General features: G+C 39.9%; 1 protein-coding gene across 2 annotated transcripts in view; it reads left to right on the forward strand.

Annotated features, from left to right (window-relative positions):
• Positions 1 to 231: 231 nt before the first annotated feature.
• NPC1 (NPC intracellular cholesterol transporter 1) overlaps positions 232 to 14106 on the forward strand; it is a 52335-nt gene continuing 38460 nt past the window's right edge. For both annotated transcript variants that reach the window (XM_020968746.2, XM_020968748.2), the window contains exons 1-3: positions 232 to 542; positions 12675 to 12797; positions 13498 to 13604. In XM_020968746.2, coding sequence (XP_020824405.1) covers positions 489 to 542; positions 12675 to 12797; positions 13498 to 13604 — 284 coding nt within the window. In that variant the 5' untranslated portion in view covers positions 232 to 488. The remainder of the gene's footprint in view (positions 543 to 12674; positions 12798 to 13497; positions 13605 to 14106) is intronic.

Consider the following 14106-nt stretch of genomic DNA (forward strand, 5'->3'; position numbering starts at 1 on the left):
GAGCCAAGGCTAGGGAAGCAAAGCCGCGGGCCTCCTGCTGCCGGCTGCGGCAGGGCCCGGCAGGCGCTGGGCTGGGGGAGGGGTGAAGGGTGGGGGGAGCAGGAGCGCGCGGCGCCCGGCGACACGAGGCTCCGCCCCTTGGGGAGAGGGGAGAAGAGGAGGCGGCGACCCAAGGGGCGGATCGCATGCGTAGCCCCACCCTGCATTCCCCCCCCCCACCGTCTCCTTCCTGACTTGCGCGTTAAGCTCGCTCCCTGCTGCTGTGCTGGCTCACAAAATTCCACTGGTGTGAGCGAAGGCGGCGTCGCAGGGGGACGTGGACGGACCGGCTCCGGCTCCCTCCGGCACAGCCCGGCTCCCTCCGGCACAGCCCAGCTCCGCCCGGCGCGCCTGCCCCCTGTCCTGCGCCCCGTCCGACTCGCGGGCCGCCCTGCCCTGCGCCCCCTCCGACCCCGCTGACCGCAGCCGGCTGCCGCAACCGCCGGATCATGAGCCCCCGGCTGCTCCTGGCCGTCGGCCTGGCGCTGCTTTGTCCCGTGCAGGTGAGCCTCTCATCCCCTTCCCTCTTCTTCCGCCTCCCTGTGCAGCCCGTACACATAGACCCATTTACTCTCCTCCTCTCCCCCTACCTCCTGTCTTCTCCCCTCTCCCCATTTCCTCCTCCTCCCTCTTTCTTCCTCTCCTGCCCTCTTCCCTTTCCTTTCCCCTCCTCCCCTTTCCTTTCCCCTCCTCCGCTTTCCCTCTCTCCTCTTCCCCCTTCTCCCCTTCTCTCTTTTTCTCCCTCCGTCTCTTTCTCCAGTCTCTCTCATCTCTCTATCGCTTTCTCTCTCTCCATCTTTTATCTCCAGTCTCTCTCTCTCCTTCTCTTCTCCCCTCTCTCTCCCTCCCCATTTCTTTTTCTCTTCTTCTGCGACAGAGATGGGAGTTACTATGGGTTACACTGGCTTGAGGGCTATGGGGCTATCTCGGCTAATCCTCGCCAGCGATTTGGAGTTTAAAGTTGTCTGAAAGGCCCAGGGGAAGAGAAGGGGGGAGAGGAGGCTGGAAAGCCAAGGCAGACTAAAAGCAAGAAAGTGCCCCTTGCCGGGTGGGGTCCTTACCAGGTTTTATTGATTCTCCGTCATACCTTGTCAAATGGGTTAGCTACGGAAGGAATGAGTAAGCTTAGTGACAGTTGCTTGTAAAATACACCTCACTTAATCCTTTTCTTGTTTTACTTATTTTTGGGGGGGAGGGAAGGGTGTCATGGACCCTTTGCAGTCGGGTGAAGCCTGTGGACCCCTTGTCAGAATGTTTTTAAATAATTGAAGAAAATGCTAAATTTCAGTTTGAATGTGAAAATAAAGATTGTAATTTTTTTTTACCCTTCTAAATTCCCTGTCTCTTAAATCTGTCCATAGACACTGCTCCTTTCTTCTCCCCAAGAGATTAATAACCGTAGATCTAGTCCTGTTTGCCTGTTTTGCAAGTCTGAAAATTAAGGTCCCAAGAGAAGTGACTTGTCAAGACATGGGGGTAATGAATGGGAAAGTTGATCCAGAACCTTATTCTTTTGATTCCCAGGCCACAGTTAACCTGAGGCATTGCCCTTATTTTTTTTTTTTTGGTTAGGCAGTGGGGTTAAGTGACTTGCCCAGAGTCACACAGCTAGTAAGTGGTATGTGTCTGAGGCCGGATTTGAACTGAGGTCCTCCTGAATCCAGGGCCGGTGCTCTATCCACTGCACCACCTAGCTGCCCCTGTTGCCCTTATTTTTGTTAAATAACATCACACCAGGGGCTTGCTGTGAAAGCTTCATTATACTTTTAAGGATTTTTCTATTCTCTTAAGGGGTGAGGAGTAGCTCTTGAATCCCAGCTTCCTAAGAGGGGGTGCTAAGCACCTCTGAACCTGGTAAAATGGAGAAGTATCCTAAAGCAGTGGATATGATTTCTCTGTTTTCGTCCCTTTTTAAACAATTATCATAAGAACATCCCCACCCCACCCACAGGTATTGGACCTGTGATTTGATTGGTATTGGAACCTTAACTCCTTTTACCAGTGAATGTTTGCGCCTTCTGTGCAGTAATTTGAGAGTTGCCTAGAGCAACATCTAGGATCACCCAGCCATTATATTCAAGGTGACAGTTGAAACCAAGTACATACTATTTAGTAAAAATGCCATTTATGAGTTCACAGTTGGAGACAGCTAAAGTATTAGATGAAAATTTATTAAGTATCCCCACTGTGTTGACTTTTGGGGGGAGTTCCTGAAGATTGGAGTTGATATCAGCCTCTACAAAAGCTGAAAAACTGGAGAGTCAAGTGGGAACTTCCTCCTAGCAGGTGTAACTTCTAAGTGTTGTGGTTTGCCCTTTCTTGAGAATGTTCTATACTGGTACATTTCTACTAAAAGGTTACATCCAGTTGTAGGACACCCTAGCCCTTATCCATTTGATACTATACCTGATTGGGAGAATTTGTATACCAAGAACTGTCTTTGTTTTGTTTTGTTTTTTTAATTAGGCTTTTGACACACTCATACTATGCTACTCAAGAAAAATGAAGAAAGTTTTTTGTTTTTTTTTCCCACCTTAGAATCTCCAAGGGGCCAAATATCCTGGTAAACATGAAGGAGGGAAGAGAAAGAAGTTTGCCTATTATCCATCTCACTAAGTGGCATTACATTGGCCAGTTGTGCTACTGCTATGATCATTTTTTATTTTTTTGTTTGTTTTTTTTATGATCATATTTTTAAAAAGGTGATCTTTATTTTGAATAATCCTGTGCCAGTGCTTTTCACCCCTAGGTACTTAGCCCTCTAAAACGTTCTGAGAAGGAGGTCATTGATTAAAACTAGTTATTGCAAAATACCTTGAAGCCTTTCCCAAGGTCTTTAAATCCTAACATAATGATAGTCCATACAACATTCTTTTTGTTATGAAACACTTGGCTATTGCTTTGGTGGCCTTTGGTCCAGTGGAATAGCTTGCTAATTAAATTAAGGTTTGGTAGCTATTGTCAATAAAATCTTCACAGACGAAGCCTCACTTCTGTTTAGGAGTGGTATATGACAGTTTTAGAAGTGGTAAGTGAATTTCCCTGACAATAAATCTGTCCTTGACTTTGGAAGGGGAGAGAGGGAAAGAGGCTGCTCTTACTCTACTCTTAATTTTTTTAACAGCTGATAAGCAAACAAAATGATAGCATTTGGCCTGGGCCAATTTTTTTTTGAAATTATTTTTAATGTCTTTTTTTTTTGAGTTGAGCTCTGAATTCTTTCCCTCCCACCCTTTCTCACCCATTGTGAAGGTAAGAAAAAATGTGATATCAGTTATACATGTGAAATTATGCAAAACATATGTCCATATTAGCCATGTTACAAAAAAAAGCCAAGAAAATCAAGAAAGTGAAAAAATTATGATTCAGTCTGCATTCAGACTCCATCAGGTCTTTTTCTGGAGATAGGTACCATTTTTCATCTTAAGTTCTTCAGAATTGCCTTGGATCATTGTGTTGATCAGCATAGCTAAGTTATTCACAGTTGATCATCTTGTGTACTGTGTACAATGTTCTTCTGGTTCTGCTCGCTTTGCTTTGTATCAGCTCATATAACTCTTCTCAGGTTTTTCTGAAACCATCTGCTTATTGTTTCTTTTAACATAATAGTATTCTATCACAATCATATACCATAACTTGTTCAGCCGTTCCCCAGTGGATGGATAGCCTCTCAATTTCCAATTCTTTGCCACCACAAAAAGAGCTGCTATAAACATTTTTTGTGCATATAGGTCCTTTTCCTTTGATTTTTTTTTTTGCTTTTTTAGTGAGGCAATCAGGGATTAAGTGACTTGCCCAGGGTCACACAGCTAGTAAGTATTAAGTGTCTGAGGTCGGATTTGAACTCAAGGCCTCCTGACTCCAAGACCAGAGTTTTATTCAATGTGTCACCTAGCTGTCCCCTCTTGATCTCTTTGGGATACAGATCTAGTAGTGGTGTTGCTGGGTTAAAGGATATGCACAGTTTTGTTTTGTTTTGTTTTTTAATTTTTAAAAAATTTTAAAATTAAAAAAAATTGATTATTTTGATTTATAAACAATCACTTCCATATGCTTTTGAGTTTAAAATTTTTCTCTCCCTCCCTCCCAATTACTCTCCCCAAGACAGCACACAGTCTGATATAGGGTATACATATACATTCTTATTAAACATATTTTCACATTAGTGATGTTGTAAGTAAGAATTAGAACCAATAGGAGGAATCACAAGAAAGAGGAAACAAAACTCAACAGAAGAAAAAAAAATAGCAAATAGTATGCTTTGATCTGTATTCAAACTCCATCGTTCTTTCTTTGGATGTGGATTAGCATTTTCCATCATTAGGCCTTTGGAGATGTCTTAGATCCTTGTATTGCTGGGAAGGGTTAAGTTTATCAATATTAGTAATCGAACAATGTGGCTGATACTGTGTACAACATTCTCCTGATTCTGCTCACTTCACTCAGCATCAGTCCATACAAGTTTTTCCAGGTTTTTCTGAAATCAGCCTTTTCATCATTTCTTATAGCACAATAGTATTCCATTACATTCATATACCACAACTTGCTCAGCCATTCCCCAATTGATGGGCATCCTCTCAATTTCCAACTCTTTGCCACCACAAAAAGAGCTGCTATGTATATTTTTGTACATGTGGGTCCTTTTCCCATTTGTATGATCTCTTTGGGATACAGCCCTAGAAGTATGCACAGGTTTTTTTAGCTCTTTTGGAATAATTCCAGATTGCTGTCCTGAATAGTTGGATCCCTCTAGAACTCCATCAGTGCATTAGTGCATTTCTAAGGCTTGTAGTTGGCCAAAATAATTCTATAACATTTTGGAAAGTTGAGGAATCCCTGTTCTCCTGTCCATAAGTGATCATGAGCCCCCTTTTTTTAAAATGAAAAATTGTTTCAGTGAACAAAAATCAATTTTCTCTCCTTTTCATTGCCCCCACCCACCCACAGGGGAAGGAGTAGGGGGGACAAGACCTCTGTAACATATGAAGATTCTCATATTGACCATGTCCAAGAAATGTTTCATTCTGCACTTGAGTTTTATCGTCTCTGACAAGACAATCATGATATTGATTAAAGTTTTTCAGTTATTATTTTTGCAGTATTGTTATTTTATACATTGCTTTCTTGGTTCTTTTTACCCTGTCAGTTTTTACAAGTCTTCCCAGATTTCATGGAAACTGCGTCTTTCATAAGTTTTTGGGGTTTGTTTGGTTTTTTGGGGGGGTGTGCTAGGCAATGGAGTTAAATGACTTGCCCAGGGTCACACAGCTGGTGTCAAGTGTCTGAGGCTGGATTTGAACTCAGGTCTTCCTAACTCCAGGGCCAATGCTTTATCTACTGCGCTACCTAGCTGCTCTCTTTCATCATTTTTTATGGTATGATAATATTCCTTTATGTTCATGTACCTTAGTTTGTTCAGTTATTCCCCAAGTTGATGGGCACTCACTAGGTTTTCAATTCTTTGATACTACAAAGATAATAGCTAACATTTCTATAGCTCTTCCTGTGTGCCAGGTACTTTATAAATATCTCGTTTTACCTTCGTAACAATGCTGAGAGGTAGTTCCTATTATTACCCCCATTTTACAGTGAGAAAACATTGAGGCAAAAGGTTTGTCCAGGATCACACAGCTAGTAAATGTCTAAGAGAGGATTTGAACTTGGGTATAATGGAACTCCAGGCCAAGCACTCTATCCTGTATCACCTAGCTGCCAAAAAAAAAAAGCTGCTAAAAAATATTTTTGGACATGAGTGCTTTTCCTCTTTAATCTCTTTGGAGTTGTAGACCTAGTAATGGTATTGAAGGGTCAAAGGGTATTCACAGTTTAGTAACTTTGGACATAGTTCCACATAGTTTTCACGGGCTCTTTCGTTAGGAGAATCAGATTTAGCAGAGTTGATAGTTGAGCTAGTTCAGTAGGTATTAGGCAGAAAGTTAGACTAGTTAACCTTTAGACTTGGGAAGGTGGGAGGCGAGGAAACTCTGAAACAGGGCAACATTTTTTTTCTTAATACTTTGATAGACTGTGCCTTATTTTCTTTTTTTGTGGGGAGGGGAGGAAGTTAAATTTCAACTTGAATATCATATATTAGTAATTCAAAGAAAATGACCTTTTCTTAGACGCAGATGGTTAGAGACAGGCTGAATAGGTCTTTGTGATGCTCCATTGTTGTATTACACAGAACAAAGGATCCCTCATTATAATCCAAACAACATAATCTCTGTTTCTGAGGCCTTGCCCCATTTAATAAAATTTAGGAATATTTGTCAGAATTTCTGGTTTGTTATTTGTGAAGTAGGATGGGTGTCACCTTGAAGAAAATCAATACCTCCTGATTCAGGTTTAGAAACAGCCTTTAGCTTGACATTCAGAGTAAATCCATGATGTGTCTCTCAAATCACCCATGAGCATGTATTCAAACAGAAGCTTCACATGTATGCACACGTACACATTGGACCATAGACCCAGCTCTCTGTCGTCATTTTCTGGAGGTGGTTTAACATTTAGCCAAATTTTCTAAATCTATGTCCATCCTACTTTTGCAACCTTATTTTCCCCAATTTTCTTAAAACCGAACTACTCAGTTCTTATTTCCTAGATTCCTGGTCCATTCCCTCTGTTTACTCCCCCATCATCACTGGAGTTCTCCTCCTCCCTACCTCTCCCTGAATTATCCTCTTTGAAATCCTCTCCATTCTTCAAGACAAACAGAGCTCAGATTGAAGATATGATTTCTGCGTGGAGTTTTCTCTGTCTGCCCCAGTCATAGTAATAATTGACATTTCTATAGCAATTTAAATTTTGAAGTCCCGTAGTCCTGTGTTCTTGACCTTGTACTCGCTCAGTTTAGTTTTTTATTTCATTCCTCAGGTATCTTACCTCACATAGTAAGCATTGCACTATAAAGTCTACTTGGGGTTGATCATAGGTTGTTTTGTTAGAAAATTTTTAAAAAATGGTTTTATGGTATTGACAAAAAAACTAAAGTGGCATTTGGACTTTAAAAAAAAAGTTTAAACCCTCATTTCTTTAGATCTTTTTGGATTCAGCAACATTACAAATGACTTGATGTGTTGTAGAAGTTTATTGTCATGTTTAGTAATTGGAAACTGTCTGATTGGATTTTGTAAGGTGCTTCAGAGCAGTTCTCTCTTTTCTGTTTACTTTCATAAGCCAGTATTTGATAGCAATTGAAGAATCATAGATTGGAAGCTTCAAGGGATCTTAGAAGGCATTTGGACTTCTTATTTTACAGATGAGACCGATAAGTGGAACAGTGGATAGAGCACAGGCCATGAGTCAGGAAGACATGAGTTCAAATGTGCCCTCAGATATATATTAGCTGTGTGACCCTGGACAAATCACTTAACCCGTTTGCCTCAGTTTTCTCATCTGTAAAATGGGGATAATAATGATACCTGCATCCCAGGATTGTTGTGAGGATTAAATGAGATGATAATTGAAAAGTGATGAGTGTAGTGCCTGGCACATAGTAAGTGCTACATAAATGTTAGCTATTATGAAGATGATGAAGAAATTGGGTTCAGAGAAGTTAAGTGAGTTTTCCAAATACATGTAAAGAGTATCATAGTTAGGATTTGAAACCAGGTCCTCAGCTAATCACATTTTTGCTTTAAGAACTTAGGAGTTTTTGTTTTCTAATCAGCTTTGGTTTATTTGGTACCATTAATATAGTAGACATTTTAACAAGTCACCTTAAAAGACTTTTCTGGTCTAGTTCCACCAAGTTTTTGTTCAAAGTGAAGTCCCACTGAAAAGTTGGAGAACTATTGCCATATTAATGTGCTTCTTAGGAGCCGTATTACCTTTTAACTTAGTAGACATTAGTGTTATTGAATACCCAAAATAACTTGTAATATTGCTTAGAAAATAGTATCCCAGAAGGTGGTTCTCCAATAATTCTTGGAGACATTGTTGTTCATGAAACTTTTGTAGGTGACTTTTCCCCATTCTAGCATTAATTCATTAAACTGCCATTTTTTGAGCACCTCTACAGGCAAGGCACTGTTATAGGTGCAGCAGATAACAAAGAAAAATGAAATGGTCCCTGCCTTCAAGGAGTTTAATTCTACTGGGGATAAACAAAAAATAGATAAACATATCAATACAAAATATATACAAGACATATGTGGGGTGGAACATGAAAATCTGGGTTATCAGGAAAGGCCTTTTGTAGAGAGTGGCTCTTGAGCACGTCTTTGAAGAAAGCTAAAGATTCCAGGAGGCAGAGGTGAGGAGGGGGTACATTCTAGAAAGGAGAGTAGTGTGTGAAAATGCTTGGAAGTTGCATATTGAATGTTATATGCAGGTAAGTGGGCCAGTTTGGCTAAAATATAGACTGTATAAGGGTGAATGATGTGAAATCAGTCAGGAAATAGATCCTGGAACTATGTTGTCGTGGGTTTTAAATGCCAAAGGAAAGAATATGCATATTGCATCCTAGAGGTGGTAAGGAGCTTCTAAAGCTTCCCTCTGTTGTATCTCTAATTTATCCTGTATATATTGTTTGTCTCTTCCATTTGACTGTGAGCTCCTTGAGAGCATGGCCTGTCTTTTGCCTTTCTTTGTATCCTCAGTGCTTAGAATGGTTCCTGGTACCTAGCAGATGAGTAGCCAGAGCTTCACCTTAGGAATCAGTTTGGTGGCTGCATAGATGATGGATTGGAGCAAGGATAGATTGGAGATTGAAGGATCTATAGCTGAATCCTAAAAACAAAAAAAAAGTCCAGGCAAGAGGTAACAAAAGTCTGAACTGGATATATGGGTTGAAAGGAAGTGAATGTGAGAGCTATTATGGAGACAGAATCACATGATTTGACAGTGGATTGGATATGAGGGCTAGGGATTAGGGGAAAGATAGAGGTTGTGGATCTGAGTTGTCTGGCAAGTACTGCCTCCATATGGGTAGCTAGCCTCATTCTTACTTAAAACAACAATTACAAAGGCTTAATCTAGAACAGATTTAGAAATAATCTCTCCTTCCTCTGAAATAGCATAGCCCTGGATGTCTGTTTATCTTTTTGGAATGCAAGTTCTAGGATCCATGTCTTACTTGAGTTAGCTTTCATGATGCTTCATGTATATATAATCCCTTGAAAGAACTGTCAGAGAGTTATTTTCTTCTAAAACTATAGGGCGTAGCATCTCAGTAAGGCTGTTGTATACCACAGGTGTTTCCTAGACTTGGGGGGAGGTGTCAGGGGTGTGGAACATGCAGAAGAGTGAACTTAGTTGTCATGTGAACCACAGAAAGGGTAGCTCAGAATTTAAAATGTCAGAGAAGGAAAGTTATATTTTGAGCTCCTGATGTCTTAGAGTAGAAAGAGAATCTAGTGGTCTGATTCAAACTTGTACCTTAAGCAAGAGTCTTTTTTTTTAATCTTCCAGTTTTTTTTAATTTTTAGCATTCACTTTTCCTTCCCCTCTCCCCAAGATAGCATGCAATCTGATGTAGGTTATGATGTACAGTCATTTTAAATGTTTATATGATGTACAAGTCATTTTGTGAAAGAAGAATCAGAACAAAGGGAGAAAGAATCAGAACACAAGAAAGAAAAAAACAAGCAAACAAAAAAGAGAAAATAGTATGCTTCAATCGTATTTAGACTCCATTGTTCTTTCTCTGGCTGTGGATAGCATTTTCCATCATGGGACCTTTGAGGTGTCTTAGATCCTTGCATTGCTGTGAAGAGCCAAGTCTATCAAAGTCAGTCAGTGCACAGTGTGGCTGTTACTGTGTACAGTGTTCTCCTGGTTCTGCTCACTTCACTCAGCATCAGTTCACGGAAGTCTTTCCAATAAACAGGAATCTTCTTCGAAGTGTCCCTGACAGTGGTCACCTGGCCTTTCATTGTATAAGGTGGTGCCTTCCCTTTGAGTCCTTCTAGCAGTAGAGAATTCACTGCTACATGAGGGGCTACCGTACTATTTTTAGACAGTTCTTTACATCAAGTCAGAATTTGTTTTCCTTTATGTAATTTTTACCCAGTGATCTTTTTTTGTCCTTTGTGGAGCCCTGCAGTATAAGTGCTCTCTAGTCTCTCTTCCCCATGGCAGGCAGCCCTTTGGATATTTGAAGACAGTTTGTTGAGTCTGTTTTCCAGGCTACAGGAAGAAATTGAGTTTGCTGAACTCATCCTGTTTGCTTCCAAACCCCAGTGGCTCCCTGTCACTTCTAAGATCAAATATAAATCCCTTTGTCTTCTAGAGCAGGTCTTATTAAACTTTTTCTACTTGTGAACCCTTCAGTGCTTCTTAAACTATGGGTCATGACTCCATTTGGGGAGAAACACTGATCTAGAGCTCCTCATAACCTGGCCCCTTCGAAGACACCTTTACATTTTTATACATTATTCCCTTTCACATGATCTATAGTGCAACTAGATGGCACAGTGGATAGAGTGCCAGGTCCAGAATCAGAAAGACCTGAGTTCAAATTCAGCCTCAGACACACTTATTAGCTGTGTGACACTGGGCAAGTCACTTAACCCTGTTTGTCTCAGTTTCGTCATCTGTAAATGAGCTGGAGAAGGAAATAGCAAACCACTCCAGTATCTTTGCCAAGAAAACCTCAAATGGGGTAAGAGAGAGTCAGACACAACTGAAAAATGACTGAACAACATAGTCCAGCCATTGTGGGCTACTTGCTGTTCCTCTTAGAGACCTCATCCCCCACCTCTGTACCCCTGTCTGAAGTGCTCTCTTTGCTAACCTCTGCCTCGTAGAGTCCTTGGCCTCTTTCAGGACTGAGCTCACATGTTTGTATACATATACATGTAAATACACATGTACATAACTACATACCAACACCTTTTGAAATACATTTTTGTTGATGTTTTTCATTTTTATACATTACCAAAATTTCCCCCTAATATATGAGATTGTCCCAGAGAGCTATCTCATAAAACAAATAACATTTTAAAGATAATAAAAGAAATTAAATCGGTAAAACTGATCAATATATTAAAAAAGTCTGCAAATGTGTTACTGTAATTCACTTATATATTATTTTATATACTTTTAAAATAATATTTTGTTTTTCCCCCAATTACATATAAAAACAATTTTTAATGTGCATTTTTTTTTGTTTTGAGTTCCAAATTCTGTCCCTGCCTTCCTCTCCCTCCAATCCCCAAGACGGTAAGCAGTCTGATATAGGTTACACATGTACAATTATGTAAAATATTTCCATATTAGTCATCTTGTGCATCACTTCTGTATTATTTTATAGTGAATTTGCACAAATTATATCCTTTTGATTGTGAGCATGGTGAGGACAGGGACCTTTGTTTCCCCTACCATCCAGCACAATCCTCTGCCTTTAATGTCTGTAGAATGAAGAAACTGGTAGATTGAATGTACTTCCCTGAAGTTGCTTCAAGCAGATTGTTAGCTTTTCTTTAGTTACCTTCAAAAAAATGGTCAGATGTGCTTTAAGAATACTTAGTGTAGAACATTTGTGGTTAATCCTCACTGTCATTTTTAACACTGAGGTTACTTTCTATAACTGGTGCTGCCACCATAACCTAGAATTGAAACTTTAACTTCCTTCTGATATGTATATTTTTTATAATCTTGTGACTGTCACATGAGGAATATGAGTGGCTCTTGAGAAACTTTTAAGTAAGAGATTTGTTGATTAAGTGATACCCTTGAGGCTGCTGACATTAAAATAATCTTTGTTTATTCTGATCTTAAGTCCCTAGACCTAGGCACTCTGCATTCTTCCTACTCTTGGTTTATTCCAGCTAATCCAAATATATCTAAAATATCCCTTAGTTCCTGGTGTGAAGAGGGATTGAAGGGTGGGGTAGCATTATATCCTGAGCCTGTGGGTAAGAGATTAATCTCTTGTCCCCATCTTCCCATACCTGGCTGGTTTGCTCCTGTTAGCAGATCTTCCTTTTTCACACCTGAAACTACCTATTCCCCCTATGGGTACTTAAGAGAGCACTAAATAGAAAAGTCAGTAAAGATCACTTCCTTAAAATAGCTTTCCAGGGGCAGGTAGGTGGTGCAGTAGATAGAGCACTGGCCCCGAAGTCAGGAGGGACCTGAGTTCAAATGCGGCCTCAGACCAGACACTTGACACTTCCTAGCTGTGTGACCCTAGGCAAGTCACTTAACCCCAATTGCCTTAAAAAAAAAGCTTTCCATTTGTGTGCACCACTACTAGTTATGGGAGACCAGAATTCTGATTGTGAGTACTTCAACAAATGTTTGCCTAAGGGGATTAAAAAACCCCCGAGGACCTCCTTTTTAAAGGTATCTGTCCCTCTAATCCTTGGTTTGAGGAAGGGAGATGTCATGCTTAGAGCACAGGCAACCTTTAGATCAGAAGTTCTTAAGCTTTTTATGTCATGGACCCCTTCTCAGAATGATGTTTATAAAATGCATAAAATTAAATATGTAGGATTACAAAGGAAACCATTTATATTGAAATATAGTGATTGAAACATTTTTTAAAACAAGTTCACAGAACCTGGTTAAGAATCTCTGCTTTAGATCATAGTACCTATAGAGAGACTTCAGGTTCTTATCGTTGAAATGTTTTTTGGCATTAAGATTGTTTGTATTTGTTTTGGTTACAGAATTTTGTATTCTTTGTTTAGGTATTTTCACAATCGTGTGTTTGGTATGGAGAATGTGGCGTGGTATCCGAAGGTAAGAGATACAACTGTGAATATTCAGGGCCACCCAAACCACTGCCAAAGGATGGATATGACTTAGTGCAGGTGAGTTTATTATGTTTATATTGTGAAATAGGAAGCTGAGTAATGCAGTGGATAGAGCCCAGGACCTGGAGTCATTCAAATCCAGGCTCAGATACTTACAAGCTCTGTGACCAAGGACAAGTCACTAAACATCTGTCTTTCAGTTTCCTTTTCTGTAAAATGGGGCTAATAACACCTACCTTCCAGGTTTGTTGTGAAGATAAAAAGAGATAATATTTATAAAACACTTTGCAGACTTTAAAGTGGTTTGTCAATGATAGTTGTCATCCTCCTCATCATTATTATTGTTACGGATATTCAGAGCATGGGTAACACTATACTATATCATGTGTGGCTACCAACAAATATTTTAATGGAAGATGGGAATAAGTTTCATTAGATAGGAATTTGAGGCCAAAAGAGATTAAGTGCCCAAGTTCACACAGAGTATCAGAGCCAGTATTTGAACCTAGATCTGCTGACTCCAGGTCCAAGGGCCTCTGCTTTATAACAGATTCCCTCCCTGAAACTCTTCTAACACATTTTGGTTCATTTTTTAAGTTATTAGGAAGCTTTAAAAAGTGTTTTATTGCTGTGTGTTTTTACCCTTAGGAGAATCATTTGTGAAATAGCTCTTTTTTTTTTTAGAATCATCATTTGGTACCTCTGTTTTAACTGTACTGAAACTACGTGCCTTTGTTTGCTTTCTGTCCTCTAAAAGGAACTCTGTCCAGGCTTCTTCTTTGATAATGTCAGTCTTTGTTGTGACGTACCCCAACTTCAGACACTGAAAAATAATTTGCAACTGCCTCTGCAGTTTCTGTCCAGGTAAGTGGATGATCCTGGCAAGTAGGGAAGACAAATACCTCACAATAAGGTTTTTATGAACCATTGAACTATCATTTGGATCTACTTGAGAAGGGTGACAAGTCACAGAGGACATTTAGGAAAGCAATTTTTGTCATGACTGATTGGAAAGGAAGATTAGCTAGTAATTGTTAGATTTTTGAAGGGCGTTTTGATAGTTTAAATTTTGAGTTCTCCAATTTAGGTTTTTGGTTTTTGGTTTTACTTTCTCTACATTTTTTCCTTTGGTTATTTCATCAGCCCATGCATTCAGTTATCACCTTTATATAGATGACTCTTAAATCTTTCTAGCCTTAATCCCAACCCTGAGCTCCAGTTTTGTATTGCTAACTGCCTGTTAGACATCCCCACCTGAATGCCCCATAGATTTCTTGAACTCATTATGTCTAAAAACTTCCCTCCAAACTTTCCCATTTCTATTAAGGGCATCCACATTCTCCTTCCACTTACTCATTTGCTTCAT

This window comes from Phascolarctos cinereus, unplaced genomic scaffold (genome assembly GCF_003287225.1).
Source record: "Phascolarctos cinereus isolate Bilbo 61053 unplaced genomic scaffold, phaCin_HiC Scaffold_4;HRSCAF=312, whole genome shotgun sequence".
Lineage (NCBI taxonomy): Eukaryota > Metazoa > Chordata > Mammalia > Diprotodontia > Phascolarctidae > Phascolarctos > Phascolarctos cinereus.